This window comes from Heloderma suspectum, chromosome 7, assembly GCF_057233095.1.
Source record: "Heloderma suspectum isolate Gila_16-S chromosome 7, 16-S_ref, whole genome shotgun sequence".
Taxonomy (NCBI): Eukaryota; Metazoa; Chordata; class Lepidosauria; order Squamata; family Helodermatidae; genus Heloderma; species Heloderma suspectum.
Window position 1 is genome coordinate 46,818,895 of NC_139464.1, and position 22,056 is coordinate 46,840,950.

Sequence of the window (22,056 nt, forward strand, 5' to 3'; positions counted from 1 at the left end):
ATAATTTGGGACTCTTAATTCCCATCAGACCCATGCAATATGGCCAGTGGTCATAGATTATGGGAGCTGTAACTGGAGGGCCCCAGGTACCCCACCCCTGCTTTATATTTTTGTTCTTTAACTTACCAAATGTTCAAAAATAAATTGCAGAGGATAACAGCAGTAATAACTGCTGGCTTATCAAGTACCAGCCTCTTCCCATAATATCTGAATGAGACTGCGGCCTACATAAGTCCATCTGTAACAGCAGTAGTAACTCACAGGTCTCATCTACAGTATGTGACTTGTAGCATTAGTTATGTACATTGTACAGAAAGCTACTGAAGCGAAGGAGGATGGTGAGCCTATTTTGGGTATGTCTGCACCAAGTACTAATGTGATTTATAACAATGTACTGTTAAAAATAGTGCATGCAAGGAACCTTCTCTTCCATGTCTTGATTAGCCATTCACACCTGGCTGCTTTAGAAAAAAACATGAAGGGTAATACCTTAGAACAGACTCCAGTACTATATTTTTGCACCTGAAACAAGAAGTCAAAACTGTATTCCTTTCCCCCCACCCCCTTTTGATTCACAAATAAAGGCAGGAATGTAGTGTCCATTCTGCAATAGTGAGCTGCCCAAACTCTAACCCTTCTCGATAAGGCTGCTGTTGTCAGGTTCTAACTCTCTGTGAGGTATTTTATACTGGCTTCACTGAACCCAAAGTGTCTAACAGCTAAGCCTCTATTTTGCTTCTTTAGTATCTGCCTCTTTACTCATTTCTCACCAACAGTTTCTTTTCCCGATATCATTGTGTAGACATACTCACTAGCAGAGGGCATTATCTGATGCGACATGAGCGCTACTGTAAATGGGTTAGCCGATGTGACAGGTTTTCCAGGGAACCCCCTTGTGCTTTCTAATGCTATTGGCGTTGGGCTAGAGGTCTCTCATGCTAGCACAGTGTAAGTTATGTCAGCGCTTGTGTCGCGTTGGATACTGCCCAGAGTTTAGTATGTGCATACTTGTTTTGTAAAATGATCCACCCTGAAGCATAGCTGATATTCCTACAGGGAAAATAAGAGGAACACAACCAAGACAAATGTTAGCCTTGCAACTAGGGATGGCAGAGAATTCCGCCATGGATCTCGGTGAGGCCGAATGCCAGTGCATTCGGCCCCTCGAAACTGTGGCGGAACGGCCTGCTGCCCCCCCGCGGATGCCCCCCGGGACGAGACTTACCTGGGGCGGATCTTCCGGGCGGCGGCGGCTTTGGCAGCAGCGGCTGCTGGTCTTCCGACTGGCTGCAGCCACTGCCATTCGCAGTTGTTTTTTTTAACAGAGATGTGATAGGCTGTGTAAGTTTTTACGTAGCCTAAAACGTCTGGGTAAAAAAAAAAAAGGTGTACGCAAATGGCGGCGGCTACGGCCGCCGCCATTTGCGTTCCTTATTTTGGGCTGCCTTAGTCTATGTAAATATTTACGTAGACTGATGGCAAAAATAAGGAACGCAAATGGTGGCCGTAGCCAGTGTGGTGTAGTGGCAAGAGTGTTGGACTGGGAGCTGGGAGATCTGGGTTCTAGTCCCCACTCGGCCATGGAAGCTCACTGGGTGACTTTGGGCCAGTCACACACTCTCAGCCCAACCTACCTCACAGGGTTGTTGTTGTGAGGATAAAATGGAGAGGAGGAGGATAATGTAAGCCTCCTTGGGTTCCTTGCAAGAGGAAAAAAGGCGGGATATAAATGCAATAATAAATAAATAAATAAAATGCGTACGTGGGGTTTTTTTTTCCCAGAGCCCTCCGCGGCCGGAAATCCGGCTGCGGACGGCTCTGGCCTGGCTGGTTGCTCTGCGGAGCTGCCACGGAGCACAGCTGGCTGCGGAGGAACGGAGCGCCTCCCCCCCGTCGAGGATTCCGGGGGGAGGGACGGAACGCCTCCCCCCCACCATCAACATAATCCGCGAAAGGTAAGTGACTTTCGTACATCCCTACTTGCAACAGAAGGCTGATGTCCCTTTACACTTCCAGCTTGTGTATCCAGTATTCATTCCTTCCTTCCTTCCTTCCTTCCTTCCTTCCTTCCTTCCTTCCATGTATTTCTATACCACCTCATAGCCGAAGCTCTGTTCACAAAAATTAAAAACCAATAAAAATGCATTATACAAAGTGCAAAAGCATTTACATAAAAACATATAGGACACACACAGACAACCTATATCTAAAAACAACTTTTACACAATCAACCAAAGACCATCCAGGACCTGATTAAAAACTCATTATATGCTGCCAAATGCTTGAGAGAAAAGTATGAATAACTTGTATGCAGAAAGACCTTCTGGAGCAGACTTCCCTAGCTTGGTGTCCTCCGGATGTTTTGGACTACAACTCCCATCACCCCTGGCCATTAGCCATGGTGGCTAGGGCTATTGGGGTAGTAGTCCACAACACCTGGAGGGCTGTTGTCGATATTACTAAATCTATGGCTGATATTGCAGGAGGTGAGTTGGCAGAGCAAGTCTTCTGCCTTCGGAAGTTCTCACATATGTTGATCCTTGGCTTTCCTATTCCCTGCTTCGATAAGAAGGATTCAGCCTTGCTAATTAGTAACAAGCACTGCACTAAAAAAGCAACCTGAACATATCCTTTTGTATAAATACTGTACATAACAATATCAAAAGTTGAGCACTGAGTATGGGGTTGGATTACATAACCTCTAAGGTCCCTTCTAATTCTGTAATTTATGAAGTAATGGATTCCAGGGTTCATCTCTGAATTGTTTTGTAATCCATCACTTCTGAGACAATATCCTTTATTCAAAATCTGATTTGATTATTTAAAATGTTTGCACGTATGCTGGAAAGTCGGGATATAAAGTGGCTTAATACATAACAGAATGAAAATTACAGTAATATAAAAACAATTTAAAAAACACTAAACTAATGGAAATTATACTAGCCAGTCAGCAAAGTCACTCTAGGGAGAAATCTTAGAGCCCTAAAAAAAAAAAGTTTTAACAGCTTTTTCAGACTGAAAGCCTTTCAAACTAATAATTCCAGAGGAAGGTCCTTCTACAGCCTCAGGCCCATGAGCGTAAATCACAGCTTCTAATGGCAGCTGCTGATATTGACCAAAGAGATGGAAACTCACAAAGATGGCAGGGGGTTGATAGAGGGTAAGGCCAACAGTGCTGACTAAATCATGATGGCCTTCTATTACCTCCGGTACCAGAGGCAATATACCTCCATATACCACTTACTGGGAAGATGATCGGGAAGGTGTTATTGCACTCTTGTCTTGCGTGTGGGCTTCCCGTGGGCATCTGGTTGGCCACTATGGGAACAGAATGCTGGAATAGATAGGCCTTTGGACTGATCCAGCACAGCTCTTCTTACATCCTGATGATATAGGGAGATGCAAGAGCTTTCTGGGTTAAAACCAGCACCTTGAATTGTGCTCAGAAGCACAATGGCAGCCAGATGAACTGATAAAGCAAAAGCTCCACATGCTCCCATCTCCTGCTAGGTAATGCATAATTCACAAAAGTGAGCTGAAGTATAGGACCTAATGTGAGAGAGACATACCCTGTAGCCCTGATGGACAAACGGCCCTTCCATATAAGTGTGATTGGCAAAGCGACAGAGATTTATAATGTGTTATACACACAGGTTTTTTAGTTTTTGTATGAATGCTGGAAGCTGCAGCCAGTTCCGCCTTCTCAGTGTGTGTACACAACCCCATGTGTGCAGTTGGTTAGCACACATATTTCATGTTTATGCGTATATACAGTGTTTTCCATGTAGCAATTTTGTAATGTCTGAAGTAGCCATTAGGCTGATTGCAGTTTACAGCTGGAGGCATATCACCTCTGAGTACCAGATGCAGGAGACAAACTAAATGCCCAAGTTGTTACCTTCGCTTGTAAGCGTCCCAAAAACATCTGTCTGGTCATTGCTGGGAAGAGGATACTGGATAGACCTTTGATTTGATGCTGCAAGGCACTGATATATTCCTAAAATCCAAAACCACATTCAGCAATGTGATACTGTTTCTGGAAGGCTCTATAATAGGATACAAATATAGGATTGCCCATTTGACTATTTCCCCTCCCTGCAGATAGAAAATTAGCAACTCAAGGAGAAGACTAAGAATCCTTTTTCCTATCATGACTGCATTTAATCTTATGATCCCTCTAGCATTCTGAAGCGGTACAGTCCTAGGAGAGTGGATATTACTATACATTCAGAATGGTGATTTGCAGGTGTGGGGTACTAATTAGTCTCTGATCCAGGTAGAGTGTATCACCATGTTTCCATGTTCTTTCCTTTCTTCCTATCTAGATAATGAAATGAAGTTCAATTTAGCTGCCACTGAGACTACTACAGTTAAATACTTGCAGGGTATGGAAGGAAAGAGGAGGAGAGTTAATTTGAAGTTTATTAGATCAGCAAAGATATTTGCAGGCCAATTACAGGCAATCCAGGGAACGTTACTTTTCTGTGACCTATGGGAATATCCTAATTTCCTTCTGTTGTTTAAGATGATCTGAGATTACCCTTGTGTTATGCAGACGCTTGATTATTTCAAAGTATCTGCCCACTATTAAAGCAGTAATTCTATGCAAACTTAACAGTGCAATCCTATACATGTCTACTCAGAAGTAATCCCTACTGAGTTCAATAGGACTTACTCCTAAGAGAGTACAGGACTGCAGCCTTAGTGATCCTTTATTCCAAGTGAATCCACAAAATGAGAACTGAGCTTCCCCATAGCCCTTGGAGGTAGATGCGCTATGCATTATTTCAGTTTTTACACTACTTGTGTAAAATCACCATCTTGTACAATCAGTCTGTTTTTTAAATTTTGAGGCACCATCAGAAATACCAGGAATATCACAGGGTGAAGAGATTGAACTTGTTGGCTTTAGGCTGCTGCTTTACAAAGCTGAAAGATGGGTCCAGGTATGTTATTGGGTAGAGATACCACATGACTACTCCGGAAGGATTAATGACCACTGTGAAGTTGTCAGCAGTCTTCAGGCCAGTGATGATTTGACCCGTGTGCACATCCTGTGCCTGGCAAAAAACAAACGGAATAACTATGACAAGAAACACTTGCCACAATTTATATTTGGATAAATAAATTGCCATGGATACATCCACTTAAGATATATTGTTTGTGGAAGACAGTAAATTGCTATTTCACAGTGATGTTACCCAAAACATGAAAAATACTGCACCTACAAGTTGGATTTTAAAAACAGCACCATCTTATCCTGTTGAACCCTGCCCTCCCCAAGTAACCATTTGGAGAAGAAGGTTGCTGGTTTACAGTCCACCTTGCTGTTTAGTACTCTGACACATTTCACAATAAATATACAGCCTAATTTTTAAAAAAAAGATGGGACATGGGGCAATTTTAAGTGCAATAAAGCAAAGGCTGCTTTGCATGGCAAACACATCATGGGTATCCAACACCATGCAGAGCTTGGAGGTCTTTATCATGCCCTCCTCAACAAAAAGAGAAAAGTCATCCATCGATGCGGTGTGTCACAGCACAGTGTGAGAGCACCCTGAACATGCTGCATTTAAAACGACTTTAACACTGCTGCTCCATTGTGTCAATTGGGCCTGACCCAAGGTAGGAGAGGTATGAATACTGGGACCGGTGGGTGGGACCTAATGGTTGGAAGACTGAGAAAAAGGTTTCCCAACAGATGCTCTGACTGCAAGACACACTGTGACGTGCAAAGACAGGTCCTTGGAGATTATATCTAGTATATAGGATGTGCTCTCAAAGGCCTCGATCCTTGCTCTTCCAAGGACAGCAGTAAGACTTCTGATTGTGAAACGATGGAAACTAATATGAGATATTTATGCCCCACTTCTTCTTTTTTTTACTTACCTCATACACAGCATTCTGTGTAAAATTGAGCTGGGCAAGCGAGGTAGTGTAGCGATACGGCATGTCTGTCCTCCGGCTGAAGAAAACCAGGGCACTGGCTGAGTGGGAAAGCAGCCGCAGGAACACCTCTACAAGAGATTTCTCCTACAAAGGTAGATTGAAGAGTATGTGCCAATAACAGGAATCCTCTGAATGTGTACAGTATACTAGAGAGCCAGCGAGGTGTTCTGGTTAGTGTGTGTTGGATGACGACAGGAGAGACCCAGATTCAAATCCCTACTCAGCCATGCAGCTCACTGGGTGATTTTGGGCCAGTCACTGTCTCTCAGCCTAACCCACTTTAGAGGGTTGTGAGAATAAGGGAGGGGGGAGGAAAAACCATGTCTGCTCCCTTAAGCTCCTTGGGGGAGGATATAAATATATAAACAAAGAAAGAAAATACCCACATTTGGCAAGTGATCCCCCTCAAACAAAAGGTATATTTGCCCACCCCAACACGAAAGTCATCATCTGAGGCCCCTCACCGGATGCCCCTGCCAAATGAGATGAGACAAGTGGCTACAAGGGAGGGCCTTTTCACTGGTGGCACCCCATCTGTGGAGTGCCCTCCCCAGAGAGGCTTGCCTGATGCCTACATTATGGTCTTTTTGGTGCCAGGTGAAGACCTTTTTATTCTCTCAGGCATTTGACGAATGGCTTCTTAGTGCTTGTAGATGATTGCATGTTTATTTTGTTGCTGGTTTCACTTTGGTTTCGTGTGCTGTAGTGTTTTTACTCTTTTGCTGCTGGCTTTATTTTGGTTTTATTATGTGCTGGTTTTATTTAGTGTATTACTGTTTGGATTTTATGTTTTTAATGCATTGTACCCTACCCAGAGAAGCTGGGTTACTGGGCGGCTTAAAAGTGAAACAAAGAAACAATGTGATAGGATCAAAAGGCAGGAATGTGCACTCCAAGATCCAGGGGGTTCATATGATACCCAAGATCCAGCCCTTGACCTTCCCTACCTTAAGGATTCTGCGTCCTTGGATGCCAAGGGGATCTTGGTTAATTTTGATCATCAACTTGTTCTGCAGAATCTCCTGGGAAGTCTCAGAAATAGTGCGGAGGTCCGTGGACATGAAAAGGGGAGCAGCCATCACGGTCCATAAGGCCATCTGGGATCGGGACTGTTCAAAGCTGAGTCCAAAGTTTCCAATGATCAGCTGCAGGACAAAGGGGTGATTGACACTGAAGCTGCGCATGAGGTGAAGAATGAAAGCAAAAGGAGATGCTTTTGACTTGGAAAGCATTTTGGCTCGATTTGGAAAAGGCTCTTGTTGGCCAAATAAAAACCTGGCAAGCTAGTTCACTTGTCTGTGGCCGGAGTTAATACCTAAGCTGAGATGTTTCTAAAGACATTCTAGGGCAGGGGTGGGCAGAAGCTAGTTCGGGATCTACTGGTAGATCTCATGGTGCTTTGAAGAAGATTGGCAATGATTTTTGAATTCCAATTGTTTAACAACAAAATGACTCCTCTCCCCCACCCTAATTAGACTGAAATGAAGAAATGGAGAGCTGAAATGGAGAGCTTGGGGTAACCCGGAATTGATTTTTGTGTGGAAGGAATGTGAGCTCAGCTCAATTCTGGTACTCAGAACAACTCCCTATGCTCCCTCAAAGGCACCCTGTTCTTCCATTCTAGGTGTATGTCATTTGCACCCAGCTCCATTTGGTGAATCCTGGGGTTCTAGTAAAGCATAAAGGAGATTATGCAACCCTGGAGTCTTTCTTCCCCTGTTCTAGGAGCTATTATCAAGGCTGTGTGTTCCAAGATCAGTTTGCAAATACCAAAATGGCCTTAAGGGCAAAATCTAGAAACCTGGAAATCTCAATGTTTCTTTTAAGTTGCTTACAGTTCAAATCCTATGAATGTCTACTCAGATGTAAACCCCACTGAGTTCAATGGGACTTACTCCCAGGTACACATGCATACAATTGTAGCCTAAGGCACAAAATATAGACTTGAAAGTGCATGGACAGTAGGTGAAATTTCAGAAGCCAGAAAATCTGTATGTTTGTATCAGCTGGATTTCCATTGGGGCTTTCTTGGGGGGTTGTTCCATGGCAGTGCCCTCCCTCCATATAATGCAGAATAAGTTATGCAACACACAACAATATGTGCTTATTTGCATAATCTATACAGGTCACAGAATCCAGTTCTTTCTTGATGCTTTTCTATAGCACAGGATTTAAAATGCAGGGTATACACTGTCCGTGGGAGAAAGATGGGCATTTTAAGCAGATTGAAGAAGTCCCAAACAAAAAAGACTGGGCAGATCAGTTAACTTACATGCAAGGGCTCAAGTCTATAACACACTGAGAAGAGATGAACTCCTACCAACAGTCGTCTCCACTGCTTCTTTCTAGATTTAGAATTCCTGAGACGGTCTCTCTCTTACTCCTACCTTTCATGTCAACCTCCTCTGTTCAACGTTACCATGTCTGGGTCATTCCAGTGGCCAGGGCCAGCCACTGGCTGAAGAACATCCTGATTGGTTGAGAACCAGTCCACAATGGAGAGGACACTGTCCCATGAGTCTTGTATGTCACCATAGTTTCTCCAGAGATTGCATATGTTTGCCAGGAGAGTGTAGTTCACCTGAAAAAGAAATGGAACGGGATAGTTACATACCAACCTGTGTGCTTTATCCTTTGGCGATATAGGGAGCAAGGTGCAGATAAGCGTCAGAGAGGGAAAAAACACACAACACTGTTCTTGTTCCATCAGCTGAAACAATATGGGACACTTCCGATGAATTTCCACCAGGTAAAATAAAAGTGTCGATGGTAGAAAAAAAATAAAAAAAGAAGAGACGAACAGCACCACCAAAAATTAACTAGCTACAAATTGTTTGGCCGTCCAGCTGGAGATGTGATTTCAGATACAAGTGTGCCATCATGACACAGAGTGGGGGTGTGGAACCTCAGGCCCTGGGTCCCAATCCGGCCATTCTGGAGTCACAATCTGGCCCTCTGTGGTTCCCCAGCTGGCCCCTTCTCCTGGCCTTGCCCCCTTTCCCCAGCTGGTCCTTTCTCCTGGCGCTGCCTCCTTTCCCCCAACCACTGATCATTTGGTGGTTTCCTGGCTTTGGGGCAGATTTTTCCCCATTCTAAGAGGTTGTAATACCTTTCCTAAACCTTGGTTACTGGCAGTAAGACCTCTAAGCTACAATATGCTGGCATTTTCCACCCCACCCCTTTTGCCTCTGACCCTGCCCACCAATGCGGCCCCCAAGAGCTTCTCTGAAACGGAACTCAGCTCTCAGGCTGAAAAAGCTTCAACAGGCCTGACACAAAGGGAAGTGAAACTTGATAGGAGAGCTAAAAGATTGTGTTGCATATTGAGCTAAAAGGAGAATCACACAAGGTGTAAAGATTGCACTATGTCTGGGGAAATATATCACATCCTCTAACATTACACCCAGAAATGGCACCCCAAAACAAGTGCTACGAGCTACATAGGCTCATCTTCTCATAGAAACAGCATGCCCATAGATCAGGGTGGACAACCTGCAGCCCTTAGCCTAATTTCAAAAACTGTCTGCAGTCAGCTCAGACCCCTGGAAAGAGATATCTGTCCCTCCTCTGGCAGCCTGCTGGGTGGGAAGAGAGAAAAGGGGGTGACAGAAAGAGGGAGAGAGAATAGGGGCAGCCCTGCTCATTACTGAGCAGCCCTGCCAACTGCCAGCATGCGGTCCTTGACAGTTTACCCCGAGGGAATGAGGCCCTCCACAGGGGGAAAAAAAAGTCGTCTACCCCTGCAAGAGATGGTGTGACCTAGCGTTGTGTTTTTCAAATGCCCACCTAAACCAGCACTTCCTGTCCTACAGTGGCCAACCAGAATGCCCTTGGTAAGTTGACGGTAATGGAGAAAGTCTTCCCTAGAGGAATGTGTAGCCATATTGGACAAAACCATTCAAAGAAAACCTGGTTGGCATGGAGCTGTCTTACAGTGTAGGTTATTATTTAAATAAGCAATAGACTGTGTTGGATTTGGTCCAGAGAGATGCAGGTTTGAATCGCTGCTCAGCCATGAAGCGTACTAGGTGACCTTCAGCCAGTCATCAACCTTCAGCTAAATCTACCTCGCAAGGTTATTGTATTGGGAGGAGGAACCCAATAAGCCATCCTGAATTTCTTGAAGGAAGGGTGAGCTATGAATGCAATGGTTTGCATGAGGAGAAAGTGTTCTGCAGACCTCTTTTTCACCCTACCCCTACCCCCACACACATACTTGCCATGGCTCCCTCTGCAGACACAGCATTATTCCAGAATGATGCATAAAAAGCGGCACCACCATTTGTCCTCTGCAATTCAAGTTCCTTCAGTTTTCAGAGGGGGACATGAAAACTCACACTCGATGGTCCAGACATTTTGCCTGGCTTCAGTAATCAACCAAAAGTGTAGTCTCCAGTGACCTTGCCCCTTCCCTGACTAAGGAAGGATCAAGATCTGATACTCAGCTCCAGCTAACGTAGGGCTGAGTACCAGAACAGCAGGACTCCTTGCTCTTCTCTGGCTGCTTCCCAAGGCCAGGCAAGAGAATCGGCCTCACTTTTGCCTGGTTGCTCGTAGCAAGCAGTGTAGATCAGGCCAGAAGGTAGATCAACAGATGTTTGGGACTTCCACTCCCAGAAGCCCCTGCCAGCATGGCCAGTGGTCAGGAATGTTGGGAGATGATGTCCAAAAGGCCTACTTTCTGCCCACCCCTTTGTTGTAGGCCCTTGCTCACGCTACCCAAATAGTCAAAATGGCGGGAAAATTCTGAAGAAGCTTCAAGGGGATAGTGGAACTAACCCTAGCAGCAAAGCTTTCCCAATATGCCTCACCTGAGGTGGGAGTCCCCCTCGATAGGCTGGCCAGCTGCAGGAATAGGCTATGGGGCGGCCTGTTGCATTCAGAGCCTTGGACATTCTAGGATAGCCTTTTAAGAACAATACAACACCAAGGTCATCGACAAGGTAAAGCATGATGTGAATAAGAAAAAATGGCCCCATATTTAGAAATGAGGGCATGGCACAACTTGAAAACAAAGGCTTTAAAAAATATAACTCCAATGTGTTCTTCCACACCCCAGTCTATTCCAATCACCAGGACTACTCTTTATAAGGCAAACTTTTTATAAGTAGTATACATCTTTATAAGGCAAACCTGTGTTAAACATGTTGCCAGACGTGGGGTATTTTAAGGATATATCCATCTCCCATGGCAATATTCTTTGCTTTTTTTTATTAACACCACCACAACTGTCTTAACGATTTACACTGTACATGTCACCGAGTCCTTAGGACTCTGTTTTCCCATCACAGCTGCCCTTCTTTCAGAAAAGCTGATGTGACAAGAATATCCCAAGTCTACAGTCAAAAGACATGGCACCTACAAGAATAAATCTATCCTGGGATATGCTGTTCCTTTATTAGAACTGTACCCTGTGTTAGCATACAACCAGTTCCTAGCATGGTTCCATGAGCAACCATTTCAGATGCACTTGGAAAATCCTATGAAGAGATCAATCATCTCAAGGATTGGTGATAACACATGCTTCAGGGGGTGGGGCGGCAGTGGAGGACGGTCTAACATGGTGTTGACTTCATAAAGGAGCTCTCTGCCAATACAATAGTGGTGGTGTTTTAAGGATAATAAACAAATGTGTGACTGAGCACTGGGAAGAGAGCAGGGTGGCAATTGTTTTTTCACCATTACATAACAATCATTTTCCCCAAGGGTAACAAGCCCATAGGATGTGCCCCCATTTCAATCTTAAGGGAAAATCCCACACAGCATCTTCAAGGCCAATAGCACAGGATCAGGATGGAATGATTTAAATGAAATGTCCCATTTCAAAATTCATCTATCATAAATCATAAATAAGCATGCATACCAATTGATTGCTGTTACAAATAAAACAGATTGGTTTGCAAGTAAATGGAGCCTTTATACAACCTTTAGTCATGCAACTCACATGAACTGCAAAACAATACCTGTGTAGGGATAAGATTTCTGTTTGCAGGGCTGGCCCAAGTCACAAATGCCCTTGCCTGCCCTGATCAAGGTCCATAGTCTTTATGGCCAGATAAGTTATTTTGGCATAGTTATGCTGGCTGGAGCATGCTGGGAGCTGTAGGCCTTTTTTTGTCTAAACCTGCATAGGATTGCACCTTAAATAACTAACAAATTTGTTGCCTCTCATAACACCTAAAACCAGCTGCCTGAGGCAGCTGCCTCACTTTGCCCAATGATAGGATTGGCCTGGTTTGGCCCTTTCTGTACACAAACAAGGATACTAAGCAGGATCACTTACTTGAAGGGAAGGCTAAAGTGGTAATCCTGTGCACATATTTAAAAGTAAGCCCTCTTAAACAAGGCAGGACCTACTTCTGAGAAAGTATACATAGGCTCAGACTGTAAATAACTAGCTCTTTTCAGAAGCAAGGGCTAGTAGATACTAGGCAAAATTGTGTTTTTCAAGGAGATGAAAAGTATCCACACTGTTTGGAAGAGTCATAAGTATTCATAATTTGAAAACTGAACAAGCTGCAGAGGCCAGGTATGCAAAGGGCATGAAACAGGAATACTAGGTCATCCATATGGGTTCCAACACTGATCCTGATGAAGCACAAAATGGCATCCCCTAGATTCTAGTGCTTATGATAACTTGCTATTCCTTGGATCCAGTACAAAACCCACATTCATAGATACACTATGTGACATTGTGCCATTTATAATGTTTCAACTCAAAATTCAGGTATTTTTGTCCAGTCCCATTCAGCATTTTCTTTTTGTTTTACATAGAAGAGCTACCTTTAATATTTAATAGGTTTTTAAAGACTGTAGATGTAAACTTTAATATGTTTGTTCACAGTCCATTCAGATTTCACTTTGAGCCAGCTTATTTTTTTAACATTTAAAAATATATTTGAAAAGGAAGTTAACATTGGATTAAACCTTATTTTTTATGCATAAATTTTTATTCACTCTACTCAAGATCAGAGAGCAGGGGTTGGTCCAGGCCCATGCAGGGTGTGGAGCACTGAAAGATGGGGAAAACAGAGGCAACCAGAAGCCTTGCTACTTACCTTGGGCCTGCTCACCTGCTGATGAGTAGCAGCCGTCCAGCTTCAGCATGTCCACTCCCCATTGGGCAAATGTTGAAGCATCTTGTTCAATTCGGTCCAAGGTGGTGCCAGGGTACCCTGCGCATGTGTGGTTGCCTAGGTCGCCATAAATGCCAAGCTTCAGCCCCCGTGCGTGCACCTGCGAAATGAAGTCATAGCTTGCGAGACTCGGAGAAAACTCCTGTGAGGAAACTCTGACGGCAGGCAGTGGAGCCAAGCCAAAGCTCTTAAGGCATCACCCTTCAACTTTCCCCATCTCTGATTGGAAAGCCACCTCCACCTTCTCACATGTTCAGAGCCTCAGCAACACTGGCTGTAATAGGTCAGCATTACTGTAACTGATCATGGTTACGATAATCTACCCTGTGTAGATCGATAATCTACTTTCAAGACTCCTTGAAAGGTGGGGTGTTAAATCTATTAAATAAATAATAGATCACCAATACTCAAATGTCTGTGAACCAACTCACATTGTGGCATTTTCACCCCTCTCATGTCTAGACAATATGGATCTCAATGAGCTAAAAAAAATCCAGGCTTATCCACTCTTTTAACACTATAGGATGATATCCACTGTGACTTCTGCAGAATAATTTGGTGTGCTAGATCCAGCAGCTCTAGCCCACCATATCCCAAATCTTCATTTTCCTTAGACAACTCTACCTCCCCTTCTTACAAAACTCACCTGCACCCTTCACCACAGACACACCCAATTCCTGTCCTGCCGCTGCAAGACACACAGCTGGGGCTGGACTCGGTCTTCCTCCAGCACCGTCGCCTTAGCTCCCCCCACACCCTTCTCAGCACTATCCTGCTGAGCTCCCCTTCCCTCCAACACCTCAGCTTGATTACAACTCCCTCCAGTCTCTCTACTGACTACTAAATAGGAATTTATTTCTTTTAAATCACAGGTAGGAGATGACCTAGATCTCACGTCTCCATCAGGAGCATCCACTCACATAATCCGCCAAGGCTTTGATCCCACTAGGGAACCTCTCGGGATCTGGAGCCAGCTGTCCTGTTGCATCTCGCTCCTTTGCCATCCAGCAATCGTCTATATTCACGTACACGTAGCCCAGCTCCCTCCACCCGTCCGTTGCCAGGCAGTCCGCCATGTCCCTGAAGAGCCTCTCACTGTGCCACAAAGAGAAAAGCCAGGTGTTAAAAACATCCTCACAACCCTGAACTATCTGAGGTCACGGGGAGGATGCAGCCTCAGCAATGTGACAGAGCTGCACAACTGCACTGACAGGCTTTCCATGCAGATTCTTATTTTCCCCAACCAATGGCAGGCTTATCCCCGCTGAGGAGTCCGAGGTTGCTTGCACACTAGCGCTTCAACACTGCTTTTCCACAACCAGCTGGAGATAGAATGAAAATGGATGTTTCACTCAGTACTTAATGCAGCACTAGATTATCCAGCAGTACCCTTCCTCATGGCCCAGATCCGGCTAATGTTTACTCATGAGTAAATCCCATTCAGCAAAGATACCAACATGCTTACTGTAAGATTGCTAAACTGATTACAAAATTAAGACAGATTTCAAACCTTCTGGTATCAAGCAAGACTCCTTTTTAGAACCTACATAATTAAGAAAAGGAGCCCATGTCTCCAGAAATAAACATGGGAATAGGGGTTAATCTGGTAGACGCTGTGCACTTGGACTTACAAAAGGTTTTGACAAAGTCCCTCACCAAAGGCTCCTGAAAAAGCCTAGCAGTTATGGGGTAAGAGGAGAGGTCTTCTTATGGATTGGTATCTAGTTAAAGAACAGGAAGCAGAGAGGAGCTGGAATAAATGGTTGGTTCCCACAACCACAGGATGCAAGGAAGATTCCCCAAGGATCTCTACTGGGACTGGTGATTTTTATCTTTTTCATAAATGAGTGAGGTAGCCAAATTTGCAAATGACATTCAATTATGCAGGGTGGTAAAAACAGAAAAGGGCCTCTGAAGAGCTCCCTAAGGATCTCTCCAAACTGGGTGAGTGGGCATCAAAAGAAAACTGTCAAAAACATAATGCCTTTATACAAATCTAAGATACATAGAGTGCGCAGTTCTGCTTCCTACACTTCAAAAAAGATATTGTAGAACTGGAAAAGGTGCAGAAAAGAGCGACCAAAGTTATCAGGGACCTAGAGCAACTGCCCTATGAAGAAAAGTTACAATATTTGGGGCTATTTAGTTTAGGGGGGGAAAGTAATTAAGGGGGGCATGTTAGAAGTGTATAAAATTATGCATGGTGTGGAGAAAATGGATAGGTTTTTCTCCTTCTCTCATAATACTAGAAATCAGGATCATCCAATGAAGGTGAATGGTGGGACATTTAGGACAGACAAAAGGAAATAATCTTCACACAGCACATAGTTTTAAACTATGGAATTTGCTTCCACAAGATGTGGCACCAGCCACCAACTTGGATGACTTTAAAGATGTCATTAGAAACACTGGAGGACAATAAAAACACAATGAAATGATTTGTCAGTGTTGTGGATTCTCCATAAAAAGTGAGAAAACAAAGAATGCAATTCCAGAGAAAGGGGCTAGTGTGGAAGCAACCCAAATGCCTGCTTCCATGTGGAGTGGAAATTTCTCCCCTATATTCCCCTTACAGCCTTCCCTGTAAGTTGCACAAGACCCCAGCTCTGAACAAAACAAGGAGTGATGCAGTTAAACTAAAGAACTGCTTCATGCAAGACATGACCAATCAGGGACTACCTGCAACATGTACGTTGTATCCAAATGTATTATTCACATATTTTGTGTCTGTACAATACAAGTGCACACTATGAAGAGGCCTTCCTAATAATTATTGAGCTCTGTTTCCAAGGTCTCAGAGCAGACAGAGGAAAGGTGTCAGCCCTCATCCAATGTTTTGGTGTTTCACATGTCATAGCAGTCTTGAACTGGCCTTTGGAAACTTCTGTTCAAGGAGCGGGGAAAGGACCTTGTAACCAAGAGTCCACATCCATCCACTTGTGGGCAAACCCTCACCTGTGCTGCAGGCCTGTCAAACTTGATCAAGCCTTTCCCTGCTCTTTTGTGAAATGGAACACAGTTAGCAGATATTCAGATAGTGCAATACAAAAAGGTTGACCAGTAGCATACGATGGGGCGGGGAGATCAAGCTGGGCATTCTTCAGGGTATCCTTCCAACAAGATAGATCCAGCCTTGTGTGAATTGCATGGCTTCTTTTTCCTACGCTCCCTTACCCCTGCCACAAGTATAAGCTGCATTGTGTCCCAGGTTCCTACACTTACCTGATGCAGTTACGGGGATCTGTCTTGCAATCAATATTACAACGAAATCGTTCCCATGCAAGCCATCCCATTGGGGGCGTCCTCATGAGCCCATTCTCCAGAGCCAGGGAGAAGGAGGCTAGGGCCAGAAGGAAGACAGAGACTGCTAGCTTCATGACCAAAGGGTGATGGATCAATGCTGCAGAGAGGGAGGGGAAAAAAGACTTTTCATTAAGAAAAGGTAAATGTCCAACATTCCCATTCTATACTTAAATCTGGATGATCATATCTCAGTGTAACAGGCTGAAATATGCACAAGCCTTTTGCCCAGGCATGAAAGCTCTTCTCTCTTCCCTCAGTGAAACATGGAAGTCTCCAATTAACCATAGTTTCCAGTTTTGTCCAAACCAGGAAACTACGGTTCGGGGTTAAAAAGAAAGGAATTAAACAAAAGCAAACAAAAGCAGCCAAAAAAGAAATTCTCAAGTATAACTATATGCTTTGAAGGCCTTCATTCCAAATATTACAGTATTCTAAAAAAAGAAAAGAAAAAAGAAAAGGAGAAATGGATTATACATAAACTTCAGTAAAAGCAGACCAAATATCCCAATATAAGTCCATTCACAAGTGGTGCCTATATACCAGTCTTTCAAATATTGCTAGTATTGTTAGGTCTTCCATTACATTGACTGAGCGCTCCATGGAGCCATGGCTCCGTTGCTCTCTTGCCCTCTCTTCTTTTTCTGAGGGCGGGGGAGCTTCAGGAGGGGGCGAGGGGGTCTTACTCAAGGCCTCCATGGGCCAAAATGGCCAGACTGGGAGGCTAAATTTGGCCCACAGGCCAGAGGGTTCCCCATCCCTGTCCTAAAGCCTGAAACCACAGCACAAAGCTAAGGGGCATACTGGCAGTAATGGTTTGGATCTCAAGGCCAAATAAGTTTACATGCATATGTGGGAAAACTGGGGGTTTAAGGAATGGCAGAACACCGCTGTGATCGCTGTCTGTGTAGCAGGTAGTTTGCAGAGTGTGGTTTAGAGATCTGCGGGAGTGATCCACCCACATTTCAGAAGCAGTTAGGCAGACTGGCATGACAATGGCTGAGACAGAAAGTGCCTGTGGCAGGCACATGATCCTGTCCACCCTCTGACTGACACACACACATGCGCACAAGCTCCCTAATGTTGTGTCCTAGGAGCACCATCCCTGCTCCTGCAAGAGCGACAATCCTCGAGTGCAAGTATGCCTGGGCTTTACGGGGTCTCAGCTGCCTCCTGTCTCACAAGGGGAAGAGTCAGCGCTATAGAACCATTTTAAAACTGTGGGCCAAGTTTTATGTTCCCACCCTTCCTTCTAGCGTCCTCCCTTCCCTGAATCTACACCCCATAGGAGAAAATGGCTGTGAAGCTTCCTCCTTCAGTTTGAGATGGTGGCACATTATCCCAGAGACCTGGCACAATATCAAAAGTTCAAAGCAACACAGAAAATTGAGTGTTCAGGCTCTTTGCTTTCTTTAATGCTGGCCACTGGTAATTTATTTATTTATTTATTTAATTTCATTTCTATACCGCCCAATAGCCGAAGCTCTCTGGGCGGTTCACAAAAATTAAAACCAAACAACACACAATAAAACAATTTAAAATATATAGAACATTAAAACCACAATATAACAATACAACCACAATAAAACCTAGCAGCAGTGCAGGAGTTTAAAATACAGATTTAAAACAGCAAAGCTAAACATTTAGAAAGCTAAAATGCTAAAATGCCTGGGAAAATAAAAAGGTCTTCACCTGGCGCCGAAAGGAATACAATGTAGGTGCCAGGCGAACCTCACTAGGGAATAAAGCAATGTTAATAACTAGAAAGCTAAAATGCTAAAATGCCTGGGAAAATAAAAAGGTCTTCACCTGGTGCTGAAAGGAATACAATGTAGGTGCCAGGCGAACCTCACTGGTAATAAAGCAATGTTAATAACTAGGGTGTTAGAAAATGCCTAGATGAACCAATAAAGAAGCCCCATGATCCATGAAAGGAATGCCGCCCCCGCAGCTTAGAAGTAAAAGGACAAATGCTTGGTATATGGCAGGTCCCAAGTTCAATCCAGGGCAGCTGTAGGGAAAGAATCTTGGTAGGAGAACTGAGAAGGTCTTTCACCAGGTTTCTAGACAGCTGCTGCCAAGCAGGCCATACAAATATTGGGTAAGGTGGACCATTGGCCTGACTTAGTAAAAGACACCTTCATGTTGATGGTTAAACCTCTCAGCAGCATTAACCAAGCAGGTCTAGGAGGGAGTTTCAGTGTAAATGAACCCCAGGTGTAGGATCAGAGCCTAGTTTCATTTCCTGCTTGGTAACCAGGTTTGGATGTAACAGGAAACTGTGGTTTAACAAGCCATCATACAAGTGCCAGAGTCAGACACACAATGGGGGAATGGGGGGGGGGGATTGCGAAGCAACACGGCTCATTTGGGGGCCATGACACTTAAACCAGGCCTCTTTGGAGACCTTGAGATGAGATAGGTTTAAAAGAATAACTATTGCCCTAGTATGAAGTCATGGATCAAAAACTATGCACAGAACCAGGGCCACAGATGTATTCCCCAGAGCCCTGAGCATCTACTGGTGTCAATGGAAGGGTTTTTTTGCTTTTCTTAATTGCCATGCAGGGGCCAATTTTCAAGGAGGGTTGCAAGTAGGAAGGAATGGGTTAACGCTCCCCTCACCACATGCTGTAACATCTCCCCCCCCCCGCACAACCCCCCCTCTCCTTACATGGCAATTAAGTTTAAAAAAATATTTTTCCATTGGTTTGGGATGATCTGGGGCAGGGTGCAAATCAACTGAAGACTTTATTTTATTTGGATGAGAAATTAACTGGCTGGCTTTGCCTCCTGTGGAATTTAAATAATTCCTACAAATTTCTATATTTGCATATACAGACATAAATCAACATATGCAAATTTTATGCAGATTGGTGTTTTATGGGCCTGGGACCTGCACAGAACTAAAGAATTCCCAAATACTTCCGGGAAATGTCTGTGGCAGCCATGCAAGTAAGTCCAAGGAAGTTACTAGTCCATATCTGCATTCACATATCAAGGTAGCGATTTGTGGCTGAAAAGGAACCAGTTTCCAAAAGCTTTCCTGCTTCACCTGGGCCCTGTCTACATGGCACTGCTTTCACCTTTCACTCCATCGCAACTGTGCAGCATTTCAGCTTCGAATTAGCTTCTGCTGCAATACACTTGCGATTTACTGCGGGCTTCCCTAACAGACTCTGCCGTGCCCTTTTTTTCCCATTATACTTTAATGCGCAGCTGTGCAGTCCCATGAGCGCGGGTATGCGACGCTTCAGTGGCTGTTTTGTATTTTAGGGGTTCTGTTGTGTCTGTTTATCCCTCATTAGGTAAAATGTGGGTGCTTTGTGCTCCTTCATTTCCATGCCAACTGTTTGGCAGTTCCCCAGCCTGAGACGTTCGCGATGGTTTGCACTCACAAGTGTGAGTGATACGTGCCTACCCATCGCTCCAAAATGGTGGCCGGAACAAAGCTGGTCCTCCCCCAAGACCCTCCCGGCCCTTGGGCACTGAGTCCAAAAGCAACCATTGCAAAGATACGAAGCTGCAAAAATGTGCGAAAGTGTGATTAAATAAATGAAAACGCCCCTCTGTGCCTCTGTAACTGCGCAGCTGCGAAGGGATGGGGGGAGTAAAGGGGCATCACAGAGTGACGCGAGCACTACGCACACCTACAACATGCCCACTGCAAAATGTGAGGTCGATTTGGGGAAGGGACAGATGGCTCGCAACTGTGGGGAAACCCACAGCAAACAAAAAACATCGCAGCAAAATGCCTCCTTGGAAATCCACATTATCCAGGAGAAACCCATGAATGGCAGTGAAGTGGCGACTGCATCATCTGTCCCAAGGGACCTCAACTCGCAGCCACCCTGGAGTAAAAGGCTCATGTAGATGGGGCCCTGGTCACCCAGAGGCAATTCTTAGACAGTGCAGATGACCAAGCAAATAGCTAGGTACAAGTCTAGACCGAGGACTGGAGCTGATATAATACAGAATTGCTGAACGTTGCTTTTATATCTTCTGGCAAGCCAGCATGCATATCTATGCATATATGGGGCATCTCATATTTATGTGGGGGAAATATCCCTCTTTCCCTTCTCTCCCCTGCTAAATATTGCAACACAGGCTATTTGTGAGGGTATGAGAGTCCCCATAGCTCTGCTGATGACACCCAACGTTAGCAAGGAACTTAAATTTCCCTATGTGTTGCACTTTCATGCAAAGCTACATCTTCCCTTTGTAGTAATCAGGAAGAAAACAGAACTTCTTATAAGCCTGATGACAGTGCAATCCTACTCAGACGGAAGTCCCATTGAGTTCTACGGTGCTTACTCCCAGGTAATTGGGCATAGGATCGCAGCCTTCATTTAATGCTCTAGGAAACTGGAGCTCGACCACCATCATCTCACACTATTCTGATGCTTTTGGAGGAAGTGCAGTCCACACTCGTATTTTCCCCTTCCCGCATAAGTGTGGCATTGTGATCATTTGGCGCTTCACTGTGCAGACAGATAGGAAATGACTTCGAGAGTCACTCCACTCGCTGAGTGAGACGCAGCGAGTTCCAGGATCATGGAAACACCCTGTGACTCAATTCCATTTCAAAGCGAATCAGCACTTGGGTCTTGTGTAGGTTGCATGACTTTATCCCTTGGCTGCTGCAAAGCAACTGCTGCGCTTACAATGTCGCAATGAAGACGCAAACTTTGCAGGTAAATTATTCATAGAATCAAAGGGTTGGAAGGGGCCTACAAGACCATCGAGTCCAACCCCCTGCTCAGTGCAGGAAGCCTGATTCCCAGGCAGTCGGTCTCAGGGCTGACCCTGCTCAGCTTCCGAGATCAGGCACATCTGTGCTTTTAGAACTTGTGTCAGTCTACTTCCAAGCACGAGCTATGATTGATTATTCCGTGTGGATCAAGAGGCAGCGAGAAAAAATGTGGATACCGGGTATCACGATCGTTTTATGAGTTCCCACAGGAGTTCACCAGCCCCCCAACTACACAGTAAAGAATGGCTGCTAAAGTTACTGCAAAGCAGTAATTGGGAGGAGTGGTGGTGGAAGGGAATGAAATCACGTATTCACGATTCTCACCGACAGCTAGAACTGCGTTGGCGATTCATATACTTCTCCTGCTTCTCACGTCCTGGAGACTAATCGCGCGGACTAGAAGCGGCTAATCGCAAACCACCCCCACCCCCAAAGCTCCAACGGCGAGGCGAAGCCCGCTCAGAGCTCTTACCTGGCGAGAACCGAGCGACGGCGACCCCGCGCAACCTGCCCCCGCTGCGCTCTTACAGGCGGGGCTGCTGGCCACGCGTTTCTGCGGAAATCGCCCGGCTGCCCGGACGATCAGCTGAGCTCAGCGCTTTGCGTTCTGCCAGCAACGGCGTTGCTTGCTTGCTTGAAGCAGAAGAGGAAGCCGGCGCGCCCAGGGGCTGGAGGAAGGGCCGCCTGCTCCTCCCTCAACCTCTAGCTGCAAAACATGTAGGACAGAGCAGGAAGAACTGGGCGCCTTATTTAGCGCAGGGGCACAAACAAAAGAAGCCGGAATAAAGAGCTGCCGTTTGCACACTTTGCTTTCCGAAATAACCTTTGCGCCACCTAAACCGTATGTCCCCATGAGCAGGAAACGGCCCCCTTCCACATGCCGTAGCAAGAGGTCCGTCCCAAAGCTTCCTTTTTTTT

The 22,056-nt window shown here is 45.0% G+C and overlaps 1 protein-coding gene across 3 annotated transcripts in view; it reads right to left on the bottom strand.

Annotated features, from left to right (window-relative positions):
* The window catches only part of NAGA (alpha-N-acetylgalactosaminidase), a 34,133-nt gene that overhangs the window by 9,952 nt on the left and 2,125 nt on the right, over positions 1–22,056 (bottom strand). Inside the window, exons 3-13 of one of the 3 annotated variants that reach the window (XR_014784323.1) lie at positions 21,611–21,844; positions 16,308–16,485; positions 14,006–14,180; positions 13,008–13,185; positions 10,761–10,855; positions 8,369–8,530; positions 6,897–7,094; positions 5,890–6,033; positions 4,676–5,060; positions 3,899–3,997; positions 1,981–2,111 (exon numbers count right to left, since the gene is read on the bottom strand). Coding sequence is in view for 2 of the 3 variants with exons in the window: in XM_084810013.1 (XP_084666139.1) it covers positions 4,878–5,060; positions 5,890–6,033; positions 6,897–7,094; positions 8,369–8,530; positions 10,761–10,855; positions 13,008–13,185; positions 14,006–14,180; positions 16,308–16,462 (1,290 nt within the window). In the remaining variant the exon portion in view is untranslated. Of the gene's footprint in view, positions 1–1,980; positions 2,112–3,898; positions 3,998–4,144; positions 5,061–5,889; positions 6,034–6,896; positions 7,095–8,368; positions 8,531–10,760; positions 10,856–13,007; positions 13,186–14,005; positions 14,181–16,307; positions 16,486–21,610; positions 21,845–22,056 lie in introns of those variants that run through there. The other 2 variants (XM_084810013.1, XM_084810014.1) reach the window with 2 other exon arrangements.